The 16,968-nt window shown below is 33.0% G+C and overlaps 2 protein-coding genes across 2 annotated transcripts; one reads left to right on the top strand and one right to left on the bottom strand.

Moving 5' to 3' along the window:
* The first annotated feature begins 1,563 nt into the window (after positions 1 to 1,563).
* On the top strand, positions 1,564 to 3,707 carry LOC125219277 (squamosa promoter-binding-like protein 7). The gene is made up of 3 exons (XM_048121209.2): positions 1,564 to 2,137; positions 2,541 to 2,665; positions 3,215 to 3,707. The coding sequence occupies exons 1-3, from the start codon at positions 1,839 to 1,841 to the stop codon at positions 3,604 to 3,606; spliced, it is 816 nt and encodes a 271-aa protein (XP_047977166.1). The 5' UTR covers positions 1,564 to 1,838; the 3' UTR covers positions 3,607 to 3,707.
* Positions 3,708 to 9,804: 6,097 nt separating this feature from the next.
* Positions 9,805 to 11,677, bottom strand: SPL8 (squamosa promoter binding protein-like 8). Its single transcript, XM_048127728.2, has 3 exons — positions 10,709 to 11,677; positions 10,224 to 10,372; positions 9,805 to 10,142 (listed from the first exon to the last, which is right to left on the bottom strand). Exons 1-3 carry the CDS (start codon positions 11,329 to 11,331, stop codon positions 10,006 to 10,008), a joined length of 909 nt encoding a protein of 302 aa, XP_047983685.2. The 5' UTR covers positions 11,332 to 11,677; the 3' UTR covers positions 9,805 to 10,005.
* Positions 11,678 to 16,968: the final 5,291 nt, after the last annotated feature.

Raw genomic sequence — 16,968 nt, 5'->3', positions numbered from 1 at the left:
ACTTTTTTCTGTGAAATGGCCAATTCACTTTTTTACTTTATAATTTATTATATAAATAATCATTCAATTTTAGATACATAATCATCAAGAAAACAGTGCACATGCAATTTCTTGCCAAAATATTTTTCAAAGTATAAACACAAATTAATCTCAATTTTGTAGAAGTACAATAATCCTAGTATTTCAGTTATAATATCCTGATGCTAATTGTAAAATAAATACTAGGAATTAAGGAAATAGATAGATGACAATTTAAAACGAGTAGGAATTGCATTGATTAATAAAATAAAACGATAAATCCACAAAAAAAGAAAAGGCGGAAAGAAAAAGAAGGTTGAAGAGTGGTCACAATCAAGCAATATCGGTTGGTCCATGTGTGTTGAAATCATAAATTCACACTCCCTTTACCATATGATTAAAGTCATAAATTCATACCCCCTTTTACCAAATCATTATCCGCGTGCATGATTTGTTTCTATATTAAATTTTAAAATAAATATAATCACTATATATATTATTTTCAAAATTCATTAACTAGCTACGAGTTATTTCACCCAATTATACTTTTCATTGAATATCAATTTCATCAGTTAATAATATCTAATCAGGGGTGATAAATTTAAGATTTGGGTATCTGGGTATATAACCTTTTAACTTCAAAATTTTAAACAATTTAAGAAGCTATTTTATTAAGTCTTTTAAATTGAATCACTAAAGACAGATTAAAAATTGTGAGTGAAGTAAGGGTGTCATTGATAACAAACTTTGTAAATAATGAAGAATATAAAGTTAATTATATAGTGAGACGGAGATAATATTTTTATAAGACGAACAAAAAAGATACTCCATTATACAATAAAATGCAGCAACATAAGTCTATTTTCCCTAATATCTTAGGTTAGTGTTCTTGTAGTTCTAACACTAGTTTTATTTTCTTGCAATCTATTTTGCTGCTGCAACTTATAATGTCTAGGTACTTAATTTGGTACAATCCAATCATCCTACATACTCCTACCATGTTACTTTTTGGAATTGTGAACCCTTTTTAATCATGAATAGAACTTAGCATATTCCTAACCAAAATTTTGTTATGCAACCTCTTATTTTGCCATTCTTAGAGTAACACAGTGCAAGAAAATACTTTCCCACATACACTCACATGTACACACTGCAGTATACAGTGTATGTGTTGGGTCATGTTTGTACAAACTATTTTCTCAAGTCCCATCATCATTCTTTTATGGGGTACTATTAGTATTTATTTCCCTCTGTTTATATGTCCAGCCCTTCTGACCCCTATACCAGTCCATTTTATCACAAATAATTTCACTTATTACAACTGCTTCCCTTATTTTCTTTCAATAATTGCACAGTATTATTATCACTGGTCGAACTCAATCACCACTCCCATTATTACTTTGTGTTTAAAATTTTATTTTTATAGTATATAAGAAAAACACATATCAAGTTGTGTTGATTAATGAAAGTACTAGTATAAATTATACTTCTCCATCAAGGGATCAGTGATGTGTATGTCGATAAGAGACAAATACTATAATTATTTTAAAAAATTGTGAACAACAACAAATTAAGATAGTCTAAAATATGTCATGATAAATCTATTTCCGTCTGCACCAATCAAGTGCTGTGACTTTAACTTATAAGGCAGTTGCAACCATACCCCTACTTGTAGTACTACACCATCATTCTTATCTCTCACCTCTTTTCTCTATTTCCTCTTTTTTGTTCCTACAGCAACAACAGAAGCAGACTCTTTCTCCCACGTAGTAGTAACATTCAGTTTCTGTTGGTGTAAGGAAGGAAGGAAGGAAGAAAGGATGGATTATAACTGGCGAGGGCATAACGGTAATTTCAGCCCCAACCATGCATGGGAGGACTACTTGAAGCTTGGAAAGAGGCATTATTTGGGGGACGTGTCTCCTCCGCCGCCGCCGACGAAAAGAGGTAAGGCCGGCGGCGGAGGAGGGGCGGCGCGGTGCCAGGTGGAGGGGTGCGAGGCGGCCTTGGCGAACGCCAAGGACTACCACAAGAGGCACAAGGTGTGCGAGATGCACGCCAAGGCCCCCAAAGTCGTGCTTCATGGAATCGACCAACGCTTCTGCCAACAATGCAGCAGGTAAAAAGTTAGTGGAATATAAGTCTTAATTTTATACAGCAGTGATAAAAATTGAAACCAAATACATATGATGGGAAATAGCATGTGCTCGGAAATTTGTCAATCTTAGTACTACTATTTTGATCGTGTTAGTTTGTCGAATATAAGTCTCAATATTATATAGGGGACGGAGGGAGTGATAAAAATTGAAATGAATCGTGTATGATGGGGAATAGCAAATTTGTGAGTCCTTATATTTTGTGGGCACCGACAATGCTCGGTATGTTTGTGAGTCCGTGCTTAGAAATTTTGGGACGAGCCATATAAAGAGCATTTATTAATTGTGGTCAGAAAGTGCTCGGTATTTTGTTTTTACCGAGCATTTTTGCATATATACCAATTACTTTAGTGCTCGGTTGTGTAGATTTCATGCGATGGCGGAGTTCGATGAGGCGAAGAGGAGTTGCAGAAGGAGGCTGGCTGGCCACAATGAGAGAAGAAGAAAGAGCTCGCAAGAGCATACCTCTTTTGCTAGGAGACAATATCAAGGTACCTTAATCTTACACTTAAATTCTTTCTTACATCACTTCAAAGTACAACACACCTAAATTAAGTCATGTACTATCATAATCTACCAATTTTCAGCCTTGTATTTGGGATTTTGGACCATACTTGCATTCAATTTTCTCAAACCAAATTTCTGTTTTAATCTTTGATTCTTCAAAGAATTGCAACTTGCTCACATAATTCATTAATTTGGGTGCATTTAAGTCATCTAAAATTCTCACCTGCCGACACACTTTTTCCATCTGCATTTATTTGGTTAAGGTTGAAGTTAAAAAAGTTATGTATTTACATTTTACCATAGTTTTGGATTTATCAAACCTAAGTAATGTATTTATTACAAGTAAAATTTAAATTAAATGAAAAAATTAATTAATTGTTTGCAACGCTCCAAATTAAGTTTTAATTAATCTTATCATAATTAGTTATGAATTATGACTATAAGTTATTGCCTCAATATCATAACAAATTATTCACTTTCTTTTTTAATCTGTCCTAATGATTAAGATGACACACTTCTATTTATGATTACAGATATAAAGATGGTGGGTGCGGGCAGATACCCACATCCACACTTAGTCAACATCAACAACAGTGGGTGTGTTCTCTCTCTTCTGTCACCGGCGAGGTACGCCTCGCGGAGTGCCTTGCCGGCACCAGATCTCCCGGCGATGTGCAGCGCCGCACTGTGCGAGCTCATCGCCGAGAATCGGGCCTGCAGGCAGCTCGATGCCACCCAAGTTGGCAACGACTGCAAGACAGGGCCGGGATGGCTCGCACCAGAACACCGGGCCCATGTCACGTTGAATCTCATGCGCGGCCCGGACCCTGCTTTCGGGATCATTTCGCACCATGGTCACCGGGCAGCGGAAGATGACAGAGGTGGAGATTGCTCTGACCTGTGGAAGCTGCCTTTAGGGTACTAAGATGTGCAATGTTTGTTTTTTTGAAATCTCATTTTTTGTTATGATTTTGTTGGTTTTACATGTTGGTTTTTTAATGAATTTTTGTTATATGATTGGATTTATTATCACCTTTAAGAATTTAGGGTTAATGAACTTGGATTCTTGGTTTTGGGCCCACTTTAAAAATTTAAATTGACTTGGATCTAGTTATTTTTATAACTCAGGGGTTAAATTTATATCAGACTGAAAAGTAACATTATTAAAGAGTGTAGCCCAAAGCATGGATGATTTTATCAAAATTGGGCAAGTGATGCTATATCTATATAAGGAGGACAATTTTGTTAATTTGGTTAGTCTTGAGATTAGTTGAATTTTGTATGTCTTGGTCAATGGAGCTGTGTAATTATAAGAAGTTAATTTATTTTATTAAAAAAAAATAAGTTGACCTAATTGAAGTGAAACGTAATTTTCTATCTAGATTCATCATTTCAATGATTATTAAATATCAATATCGTAACACATAATTATATGTTAACTGCACAAATTAAGTGAATTAATAAAAGAAACTTGAGACAAGAAGGAATCCACTCGAAATTTCTACTCCAAAATTAGAGAAACAAACCAAATGTCTGCAATTTTACTCCAATTATTAAAAAAATCAACAAGAATGTGCGTTGTTTAGGGCACGAGCTAGGCATGATGTTGTTCGAAGAGGGTACAAAGCTCTATGGCTAATTAGATACTTGAGACATGGTTTTACCAATTACACTATAAAATAACGATTGCATTATGCAGAGAAATTAATTTATTTATGAAAATATCTATACGTTATTCAAAATGACTTAACTTCGACTCCCTCTCAATCCGTCAGTTGCACTTGTGGTGCATAAATTTCATTTAAAAACGCATTTAATAAGAAGAACATGATTTATATGTTTTGTCGAATAGTATTGAATTTGAGAGAGAGAGGTCCCTACTAAAAAGACTTTGGAAAATCAAGTCAATCACAAGCGTGGCCACGTGGCAGCCTCTGCACTGATCCTGTCCCGTCAAAGGTTGTTGTTGTGGCGTGGGGGCATTCCCACGTGAGAAGCACGTGATGGAGAAAAATGGGGATATATGGCCATGATAGCCTGACCAAGGAGATTTTGTTGGATTTTTCTCATACTATGATAACACATTTTTTTAAATACAGTAAATATTTGATTTTTGTTTACTACTGCTACTACTACTATTTAATTTTGTTGGATTTTTTTACACTCGTTTTTTTTTTTTCTTACACTAGTTCTTTTATGCATCTTCACCTATATATCTACAGAAGCGTAAATGCTCAACTTTGTCTATTATTTTAACAAAAAAATTTTGAATTAAAATTTTCTCCCTACAAGCATAAGTGGATATATGATAGTTAAATGATTCGTGTTATTATTTCCTGTACTCCCTCCATTCCATGGTAATAGAGTCGTTTTGCCATTTTGGTACGTTCTATAGTAATAGAGTCATTTCTCTTTTTATTAAAAGTCAACACATTTTTCATCTTCGTACCGAAAAGAATTGCCTCCATAACTATATATGGAATGGATGGAGTATTAATTTTTAATTTTTTTGTCATAGTGATAGTACTCTATTACAAGTAGCTCCAACAAACAAAAATACTTATATTTTGGCATGTATGTAGGTGTGCAGAGCTACACGCGCAATTGTGTCTATAAATATTTTGCAGGACATTTTAAAGCGAAAATTGAACCTTGGTATCCGTTTGTAATCACTGTAAGGTGGATAATATTTGTCAAAAACACTGAAAATGATAGGATAAGATAAAATATTTAAAAATTTAATTATATAAAACAAATGCAGTTTCTTTAGTTTCTGGTTTTGTTCATAGTTCGTGGGCTGGGCCCCAAAACAAGCACTGGGCCAACTCAAATCTGATTTTGAAGATTCCCGAATCTCCTCATAAAGAAGCTATCTTCCCCCTCCTTGGAAACAGAAACAAGAAAAGGAAGATTTTTTTAAATTTTGTAGTGTGTTTTGTTGCATGATGTCATCATTGGGAAGCCAATTTTTACATTATTGGCTCATTTAAATTAATTCTTAATTCATCTTTCTATTCTATATACTAACATTAAACACTACATTATGAGAAAGAATTGAGACACTTATTTTAAAAAATATATTTTTATTAGGAATGAATTCTATTTTGAAGGTTTTCTACGAAATTAGTCAGGGGTCCCAATGTCCCATCATTTAAAAACCAAATAAATATGCAGTTATACTTATATCATGCAATAGTCAGAATTAATTATGATTGCTGGTTGATATTATAGCAAGCATATATAAATATGATACGATGATATACCAAATTGCAAAAGGCAGTCCCCCACCCTCCTTAGCAACAAGAGTTGTTGCAGACAAGATTTTTGAACGTGGTGGAAACAAGATTCATTAATGTATAATTCAGCCACTCATAAATATTTTATGTACCACCAGAGTCAAATCAAGTTTCAATTTTAATGGTAGGTGTGTGTCTATGCATATAGATACATCTATACATTTTAAATGAATAATGAATGCAGCGCCAAACAAAAGGATGATATCAAGTTTGAAGGTGCTCAAATAGTAGAGTTTGTACACTAGAGATAGATATCCAATAATGAATTGTCTTCTACTTTATTCATTTGTTGGAAACAACAATGGGTCAGAGAATTCGTAGACATTAATTAATAATTTCTCTTTAGGGAATGTCTTGATTTCAGAGAAGTTTAAAGTAGTATGAATGCACTTAATTTTTGAGCTAACATATTTGATAAATCCAATTAAGTACACAATTCTGTCATCCTCCTCCTATAATGCATGCTTCTATTAGGGTTAGGGTTTTTAAAATTTGTCTTCTCTCCCTCCTAATACTTAATTCACTGAACCTAAAAATCGGATAAGGACACTTTTTAATGCTAAAAGACTCTAATTTTATGTCTAATTATACCACCAGCACTTCATAAAATTTCCTCATTGTCGGTGTCCCAACTAAAATTAGGGGGCACAAATAAAAGCGTCTTCAAAAACAAAAGCTTAAGATATACTCCAATTTGCCTTCAACTTATGGACGCTTTCTCTTATGTTTTAAATTATGGTTATTTTTAAAAATTTACAAACGCTAGCAAGTAATTGCATCTCAATTTTTGTGGCCCTAAAAGATAAGTTTTTTGTAGTGATTATGATTGCATAAATACTTATTCATTAATTACTTATAAGCTTATAGTGTTACATAGTTAAAGAAAAAAAAAGTTTGTATTCATTAATTCACCATATTTATTTAGGTTACATGTATGATAATTGTGACAATAAATATATGAATAGTAGAATTGGGCTGGAGCTACAGTATACCTTAACATTTCTATAGAAACAATATCAACCAAAAAATTATGTAGATGCAAACAATCAAGCAAGTAAAGTTGGAGCCGAGCTTATAAAGATTACACTGAATTAAATAAACCCTCAATGGCTCAATATATATTCTGTAAGCTACAAATTGAGAACATAAAAAATTTGTTGAAGATTATAAGTCAGATGATCAAATATACGAATCCAAATTTATGTGTACAAATCTATTTATATAATCGTAAGTAGGTAGTTTCTTGGTGTTTTGTACTACTCCATTGATAGCTATTGATGAATCTTCATAGTATGTTGCAAGTGTACAAGTAAATGTATCTCATTAATTAGGTGTATTACTACATATCAATAAACTTAGTTCTAACAAGAGTATTAATTAATTAGACCAAAAGTTATACTCTCATTATTTATTGTTTACTAAATACGGATGCTACATAAACGATATCAACATTAATTAGGTGCAGGTCATGAATAACTATTGAATTGAATTAATAATACAAAATTAGAATTAAAGTATATAGAATTAATAATACAAAATTATCATTTAAAACATTTTTTTATACATCTTCTTATATTATGAAGATCAATTATAATTTCCATCAACCTTCATAAATTTCATAATAAAATCGAACTTCCGACCTATTAATTGAAGGAAAAGCCGAATTTTTGGTCTGACTTATGATCAATTCCATAATTTTTAGACACTACAAATTACTCCATATATGTATCATACTCTACTACAATCCGCAATTTCTCAAGAAATAGTGATGTGAATCACGTTTGCATGGTCTTTTACCTTTAGTTCCATGCATTTTTAAGTGTTACTGTACTCCTATGTGTCATGTATTTAATATAATAATAATTGATAATATTATTGTGGTAATAGAAATGATGATATTTTTGGGGAATAATTTACCAAATTGTGTAAGATTTAATCCCGTGAATTATGGCATGTCATGATCAGACCCTCTAATTTGAAGAGTGATTGGACAAAAATACCCTCATGGTGATAAATATTATCTTTTCTTTAAAGGTTAAATCAGGTACATAATTTTCAAATCTAACAATTCTATGTGCGACACGCTCTCTATATGTGTAGATGGACATTAATAAAAATGACATTAAGAATATAAACTACTACTACTAGAAATCATATTTAGCCTTTAGCATAAATTTTGTCCTTTTGCTTTCATAAGAATTAAGAAACAGTACATTAAAAGCCCAAAATAATTCCACCTGATGCCAACTTCCTTCTCTCTCTCCTACCTCTCTATCTTTTCTCTGTTTACAAAATATTGATAGTATTATTAATATTGCTACAGAGAATATACCAACCTAACCTTAATTAAATTTGATCATAACTTGGGTAGGGCAAAATATCCTGTGTGTTTCTGTGGCCTTTTTATTCTCATTTATTCTGGCATAAATATCTATTCAGCTTTTCACCGACAACGCTTTCATCATTATACATAATTAAATTATATACAGACCTAGCAATTAATACAATAATTAGACCCTCTTCATTTTAGAGTTCGAATTTAATAAATTTTCTCGAACTCACGTGAGTGTTTACTTGTCTTTGCGCACGACATCAATTGTGTAATTAAATTATTTTTACTAAGTCCAATTTTTAGAGGTGTAATTTATGAAATATAATTTATGATTGAATTGTGAGATTATATTAGTTTATAATTAATTTTGGTTTGTTAGACAAAATAATTATGAAATATAGTTTATAATTAAGTTGTGAGATTATTTTAGTTGAAAGATGATGACTATTATTACATGATTATTCATCTAAGATTGAGTTATGAGATTAAATCTTATGAACTAAACAATAATACGTATTTAATTTCGAGATAGTAGTATAGTTTTGCAAACCAAGCAGAGACGAATTATTAAAGAAAGAGAAAAGAATTTTGCACCTCAATACAAAATTATGTATATACAAAGTCTCCAATTCATTTCATCAAAATCAATTTTATGCATACACTACTAGTATCCCCTTTTTGTGGATGTGTATTTGGCGGGAAATTATTGCTACGAATGTTTTCACACCACCTTTTTTAAGATAGAATAATCCAAGCCTAAGAAATATATACGGAGTAGTACAATTTTGTTTACTAGAATGCATACCTATTTTTAACACGTTTCAACACTTGATACATACACATACATTATCTTTAAAATTTAAACATTTCAACGACTTTAGTCAAAGGTCCAAAAAATAATTTATAAGTAGCACTCTAGAAAAATCGAATAAGTTATAGTACTACTACCATCTATTGAGTTACTCTCTCATGTCACATTCATAGTAATAATTTTGACCACTAGATGAAAAATTAACATAAAAAAAAGAGAATATTTTATATCCCAAAGATATATGTATCCTCACACACACACACACACTGAACATCTCAATCAAGAGACTCATTCACATGACACTTAAACAGTAGATGAGAGTGATATAAAAAGAAAGGCCCCACAAATTTAGCTTCCCTCAAACCATAGCCTCCATGCAGGAGACAGCTTGACTTACTGGCATCTTCTTCACCAAGCAATTTTCACCATTCATTTTCAATTTTTTCACCACCCATCCTTAATTTTACTGTATTGAAAATATCATTGAGCAACAGACAAAAAGAAAATAATGCAGTAACTTTAAATAGAAATAGCCTGCATGAGTGCCTCTCTGCCAAACCCAACCCTTTTACCCAAATAGCAATTAATCTTCAATGCAGAAGGAATTTTATTTTATTTTCCCTTTTTTTATATTACGGTTAGAGCTGGAGTTAGGCATGCAAAGTGGGAACTCAATCCCATTGGTAGATGAAGGTACATTGCTCATATATGGCTTACACGTACGGAAACATAATAATTCATCATTATACTAATAAGATTAAAAAAAAAGGAAATTAAGTTTAGATGATAAGGGTTAACAAGAACGATGAGGAAATTAAAAGGAAATCATCATAACTCTCAACTATGTTATTGCTAATAGCCTCTTCATTTTCTTTCTTTCTTTAATTAACCGTTGGAGTAGAAGAGGGAGTTGGACGACGGAGCTGTGCCGCTGCGGTGGCGGAAGCAATCGAGTGAGATTCTCGGCGGGGAGATCGCCACCGTCACCGAGGAAGAGTGTTGGCCGGATTCCGGCGGTGACCCTGCAAAATTGATGATGCGATTGTGAAAAAGATTGGATTTTTGGAAGAGGGTTAGCTGTGGAAAGATGTTTAATTACTTACTTGCTAGGTTTTCAGAGGCGGCGGAGGAGATTTCGGGGTGGGATTTTTCGTGGTTGTTTTGCTGGGATTTGCGGCGGCGGCGGTTGTGGTCGGCGAGCCTCTTGCGGCAGCTTCTCTTGCCGTTGTCGAATTCCGACAGCAGGTGGAATCTGAAATTGGAAAGTTTGAAAAAATTAGTACAGATGGAGATTCGGTGTCGTACGTTATCCGAAAATCAAGAACTCGGTGTTGGAGTTGAAGAGAAACAACGTTAACTGCTCATCATTTAAAGCCGCAAAAGAGATTCAACAAATTCGCAACAAATCCGTGCATATACGAAACTGGAAAGTGGGAAATTAAAAAAAATAAAAAATAAAATAAAACTCAATTAATTTATTTACGGACGGGAATGCCCTCGGGATCTCCCCACGTACGGCGCTCAATGATTAAGCGTCCCGGGAGGGCAGTTTCGTCCATTTGGTAATGAAATTGCAGGCAAAACCAACCTGCTGCATTGCTGGCAGAAGCGCTGGGTGAGGCCGGCGGCGATGACGGTGGCGGCCTTGGAGTGGAACTCGCAGACCTTGTGGCGGCGGTGGTAGTGCTTGGCGTGGGTGAGGTCGGCGTTGCAGCCCTCGGCCTGGCAGCGCGGCGAGTTGGCCGAACCGGGCTCCAAAATCCTGGACCGGTGGTAGAGCCGGTTCACGAAGTCGTCTTCGGAGGAGGCGAAGTAGGTCCTGCCGCCGAGGTTCAGCCCGATTCTGCTGTTGTACTCCGCGTTGAAGTCGAAGCCGCCCCCCACCGGCTCGCTCTTCGGCACCACCGAGTAAGCCGCCGGTTCGAGCGTCAGCATTGACGGGTGCTGCGGCGGCGCGTATGAGGCCGCCGCGCCGCCGCCGTAGAAGGCGGCGAAGTGGGTGTTTGGGGAAGGGGCGTGGAACGGGAGGTGGTGGTGGTGGTGGACGGCGGCGGAGAAGTGGGTTTCCGGGTTGGAGAAATTGGGGGGCGGGTCGGAGAAGGAGTGGGAAGAGTAAGGGTCGAAAACCGGGCGGGTGGGTTCGGGGTCGGGACCGGGTTCATCGGCATTGAGGATGATCGAGGACGTGTTGCCCCAGCCATAGTCCAACATCGCTTGATTTCACTGTTGAGTTTGAAAAACTAGAGAGAGCAGTCAATACATATAGGAATAGGAGAGATGAAACTGAACATTATCTGAAATCAAGAGAGAGAGAGAGGGAGAGAGGAGAAATCTGTCAGCTTTAAAGGGGGGAGATTGTGGACAGTACTGGTAAAGCTGTAAAAGACTCTAGCTTTTTATTTTGCCTTGCAAGTGTGTGTGTGAGTGTTTGGGTGTGGGTTTTATCTAAGTTGAAAAAGTTTTATGCTTTATGGTTTAAATTTGTGCTAGTTTTGATTGGGGATTAAGGAAGATGTGGATTGTCGGGTTATGTTGACAGGACTAAATTGAGCTTCACCTTGCAGAGCTATACAGACTACAGTGTGGTAAATCAAAAACCTAAATTGGTGGAGCAGTAAATATTTGTTTCTCCATTAATCTTGGCAAGGACTTTCTGTATCTCTCTCTCTCTCTCAACAAATGGCATCTATTTCAACCAATAGAGTACTGCTAATACTTTCTCTCTCTAAAAGCGTTAGTTTCTCACTCTAGGTGTGTCTGTGAGAGACTCGGACCCTGCTGACTTGAGTGAGGCGGCTTTGCTCAGAGATCAGTTACTTCTACTTAAATGCACTTACTTTTTTACCCACTCCATATTTCCTTATTTCCACTTTAGCCCCTTTGCTATATTTATAAAATTAAAACACTTTACTATTTTCAATCCATGTAATTCCAATTAGGTAAACTTCATCTATATTTTACTCCTCCGTCTCAAAATAAGTGACTCACGTTACTTTTTGGGACGTCCCAAGATAAGTGAGTCATTTTCTCTTTTTGTATCATCTTTCTTACTTTTTTTCTCTACTCTATTCACTCTCTTACTTTCACTTTCCACTTTACTAACAAAACCCCATTTCCTTAAATCCCGTACCGAAAAGTTTGTGCTCACTTATCTTGAAACGGAGGAAGTAGTATTCTTTCCATCCTATAAAAATATGGACAAAAGCGACACGAATTTTAATCATAATTAATAAAATAAGAAGGAGATAGAAAAAAAGTAATTACATTACTCCTTCCGTTCCCTAATATATGTCTCACTTTGACCCGGTACGGACTTAAAAAAATGTAAAAAGAAGATGAAGAAGTTAGTGGTAGATAGGTCATATTTTTTAATATTAGTTTTATAAAATAATGTTAGAGTAAATGAATTAGTGGAATGTGAGGTACATATCAAAAATAGTACAAATGAAGTGGAACAATAATAAGGGGCGGACCATAATCAAAAAATCAGGACACATAATGGGGACAAAGATAGTATTTTTTTAGTGGAAAACGGGTCCATCTTATTAGAGAGAAAAAAGTTACCAAGAATAGAAGTGGTTATTGTTTATGGACGGTCCAAAATGAAAAGTTCATATTTTTATGGACAAATGGAGTATGTAATTCACAATGAATATATTTTATTTTAACTTTGTGAAGTGGTAATCCGTTTTCATTTCGTGGAGAATCTCAAGCAAAGTAGTTGGGTTATTTGGGAACGAAAATAAGATAGTACTACTATTTTAAATGGGATAATATCGTGTAAAAACAAGCAGCCATTTTAGGGTTTAGTGATATATGGCCACACGAGAAAAATAGTAGGAATGCGAGAATTGATCAGAATCGTTTTAAAGAATTAAAAATTGCAAAATTAAAATATTATTCAAACTTTGGAATTGAGGTGTGTGCGTGTAGGCATATTATTACAAATGATGTGAGAAGCTATAATTATTGGTGAATAATTACTTTTCTAAGTTTAGATTGGTCGAATCTAATAATTTGCTAAACCTTCGATTGGTTACTTTCATTTAATATGAATTATAGAAAGTGTATGATAATTCGTGGCACAATTATAGGTTTCCGCTACAAAGACCATTTTGGTTCCACGGATTCCAAAGTTATTTAATTTTTTTCTATAACGGATAAATTACAGTAATAAATTTCGGTTTATTCCATTTCTTCCAAATATATTTATTGAATGATTATTATTCCAATGATCCAATCATTATTATTGTAGAGCTCGAACTTGAACAAACTAAATTAGTTATGAAGTTTAAATTAGGTGCAATCCACCAGGCTTTTTTGCAACTGAATTGCATATCGATACTTAATCAAAGTGGATAGGATTAGGTTATAAAATAGGACACGCATTATAGTAGTACTCCCACTGTTCCAACTAAGTTGAGTCAAAATATTTGGGTATGAAGATTAAAAAATTGTGTTGAAAAGTAGGAGATAGGTATTTAAAAAAAAAGAGTAAAGTTGGTGATTGAATAAAGTAAGAGTGATTGAATGTTTTGCTTTTTTTTTTTGTCAAAAATGAAAATGATTCAACTTAGTTGGGACATTCCAAAAAAGAATACCGCTCACCTTGACTAAGAGAGTAAGAATAAACACAAATTTTGGAAAAATGATAAAGGTAAAAAGCAAAACTTAAAGCTAAAAGAAAACAAGATAAATACTAGTATAAGATAAAATCTTCTATAATTATATAAAAAAAATTAAATTTGTTATTTTTGGTTTGAAGTTATAGAGAAAGTAAATAAGTTGAATTGATGCTTTAAATTAATTTTTAGTATTAATAATGTAAGTAGTAATTTTTTAAGTATTGGAATCAAAATAAATGTTGTACCAACCATAACACTTCTCTCTCTTTGTATACATATCTGACTAGGGTCATTGCTAACTACAATCTTAAATCGATAACTATCATTACCTTTGTTCACAAAAACAAACTAATTTTACCATTTTGAATCGTTCATCAAAATTAGACTAATTCTAAATATGGAAAATTTTAAACAATATATTATAACCTCAACTCCACAATCACTAATACTATTTTCACTACATATTTCTCATCTCTTTCTTTACCAATTGTGCACTGAAACTCGTGCCATTTACAACTTCGTCTATTTTGTGTGCACGGAGGCAGTATTCAATTTATTCCATCCGATCAGAAAATAAACGGCAAAGATGCTCAATGTCAACAAACTCTTGTAACAATGTTAACTAGGGTTTACTATTAGTCAACTCGTGTGTTAATAATATAAATAAGGGATATTAATGGAAACTGAATTTTGTTAATTATAACTAACTTTAAAAAAATCTCAAAGCTTCAAACTCATATAACTATTTTTCATAAAACATATATAAAATTAAATATAATTTTATAAGAATTCTAACAATATCCTAATTCCGATATTTTCGACAGTCAAACTCATGTCAACAACACATACAATATCAATTACTATGCATGTCCAATATCAATCAATTTAGTTGACATATTCAAGGTATTGATTTGACATTATTGACATCACGATAATCATGTAAACTGTCATGTATAAAAAAAACAAAATGTCATTTTTGAATTAATTAATATAAAATGAATTTCCACGTGCACCGCCATATCTTTAGATCTAATGACTATAAATTGATACTAGTTTCCAATTAACAAATAGATAGCAATTGATCACATCTCTATCTACCTGTCCATTAGTATTTGAATTCTTGCTTTTTTGATGTATATACTGCTACGACTTAAAGTGAATCTAACTCTTATAGTTTAACTACACCTATATAGAACTCCCTCCACCCCTTATTAAGTGAAGCATTTTTTTTCGGCAAAAGATATAACAAAATGAGGTTTTGTTAATTAAGTGGATGAAAATAAAGTAAGAGATAGAATAGAGTAGAGAAAAAAAGGTAAGACTGAGAATGCCAAAAAAAAAAAAATTTACTCATTTAACATGGGACATTCCAAAAAAGATATATTATGCATCACTTAGCAAGGGACGAGGAGTACAACTTTAAGTATTTGTGAAACGTAAACAATAGGGTTTTACGCGGCAAACATAACATAACTCTATATTTTAAAGAAATTAACTTGTTAATTTTCTTATTATAATTTACATATATCTATTTTTTTATGAAAATCAATCATGATTTATCATATTTATGTACTTTAAAGGATTCAAATCCATAATTTATGGATTGAAGGGAAAATGTATAACCAAGTGAGTTGTTGTAAAATATATAAACTTGTTTATTAGTAAAAAATAGTTTTTGTGGCAGTTTTATCTCAGTAAATTATTAATACATTATTGTAGCCGAGTTAATGAATGCTATTCTCTTTTAATTATTCCGATAATCATCGACGTTAAAAATCACAAAAGTTTGGATTATGTATCAATCTGGGAAGTAACCATTTACAGATCCAAATTATGAACAGGCTAAACCAATGTTTAGTTTTACAAAAATGTTACAACTAATATTCAAATTAGGTGTGATTTCATTTCGTATTGTATGTATTAAATGTCCTGAATTAAATGATCTTTTATGGTACTATAGTCGATATGTACTGAAAAGTAGGAGAATCAAGTTATATTATATAGTACTAGTTATTAATCCCCACAATACTCTTGAACTTAATTGGATGGATTTTCACATTTTTTATTGTTGCAAATACGTTGTTATTTTCAATTCAATTATTTTCATACGATTCATATTGTATTGGCTACTCGGTTGAAAAATGTTTTTGAATTGTTGCTTACTTCTTAGGGATCTGATTGCTTATAGTATATCCAAGATTGAATTCTAATTGTGGCTTAAATTATATTCACATATTTAAGAAAATTAATTAATTATATAATATACAATAGAGACTCACACACTTGATATTTAACTAAAAAAATTTGGGACAATTTTCTTAAATTGAACATTTTGCCAAAAAGGCATTTAAAAGACAGTGACGGTTAGGTCTGGTCTGGTATGGTCCTCATGTAATGTACTTGTATGTTGACCGGTCAAACAGAATACACAAATTCTTGACTTTTAGCCATTTTATATGAAATTCAATTTCTCTAATTTTATTTGTGTTGGATTCTTTTTAATTATTTTTTCAACATGAAGAGAAAAACGAATTTCCTGTTCAAAGAGGTTCAAATTTTGTTTTTTTTTTAATGTTTTTAGTTGGGTTTGGTTTCATGACAAAATTTTATCAATAACTATTTCTAAAATAAATTGTTTGTTTTTTATACAAAATCTAAGATGTACCCATTCTACTTAACATTGTTGACAATTCGATTCCAGTTTCGGACTGTGTCTGTCATAAAAATACATTAGAACTTTATTACAATAATTCAAAATTAATTTTTAATTAAGTTGAATTTATCAAACTTTATAATAGTTTTATCAGCTCTACCACAATCTTTAAATTTAATCAAATGCTCCATATCCCAACTTTTTAGTCATTGAAATCATTCTAGTATAATCTTCTCACTTTATCAATTATGTTCCAATCTTTTCTAACTTAAATACATTTTATTACAATGGTTGAGTAATGAAATGATATATTAGATGATATCTTATTATTTTGTTCCCAAAAATAGTTGAATATGAGGATATTAATATATTTTTTTCTCTTTTTACAAATAGTTCTTGATAAAAATATGTTTATTAAGTTCGATAATAGTTTTAAAATTCAGTAGTACTACAACTCAAGACAAAAGAGAAAAGGATGTCGAATATTGAAATTGAACGTGTGAGAGTTCGAGCCAAACAGAAACAGATTTTACTTCCCACAACTTAGCCACGCGCGGAAGAAGCGCGTGA

Source organism: Salvia hispanica, chromosome 1, assembly GCF_029641045.1.
Source record: "Salvia hispanica isolate PSC_SH4W2 chromosome 1, Shi_PSC_v1, whole genome shotgun sequence".
Lineage (NCBI taxonomy): Eukaryota > Viridiplantae > Streptophyta > Magnoliopsida > Lamiales > Lamiaceae > Salvia > Salvia hispanica.
This window is presented reverse-complemented; position numbering and strand designations above follow the sequence as displayed.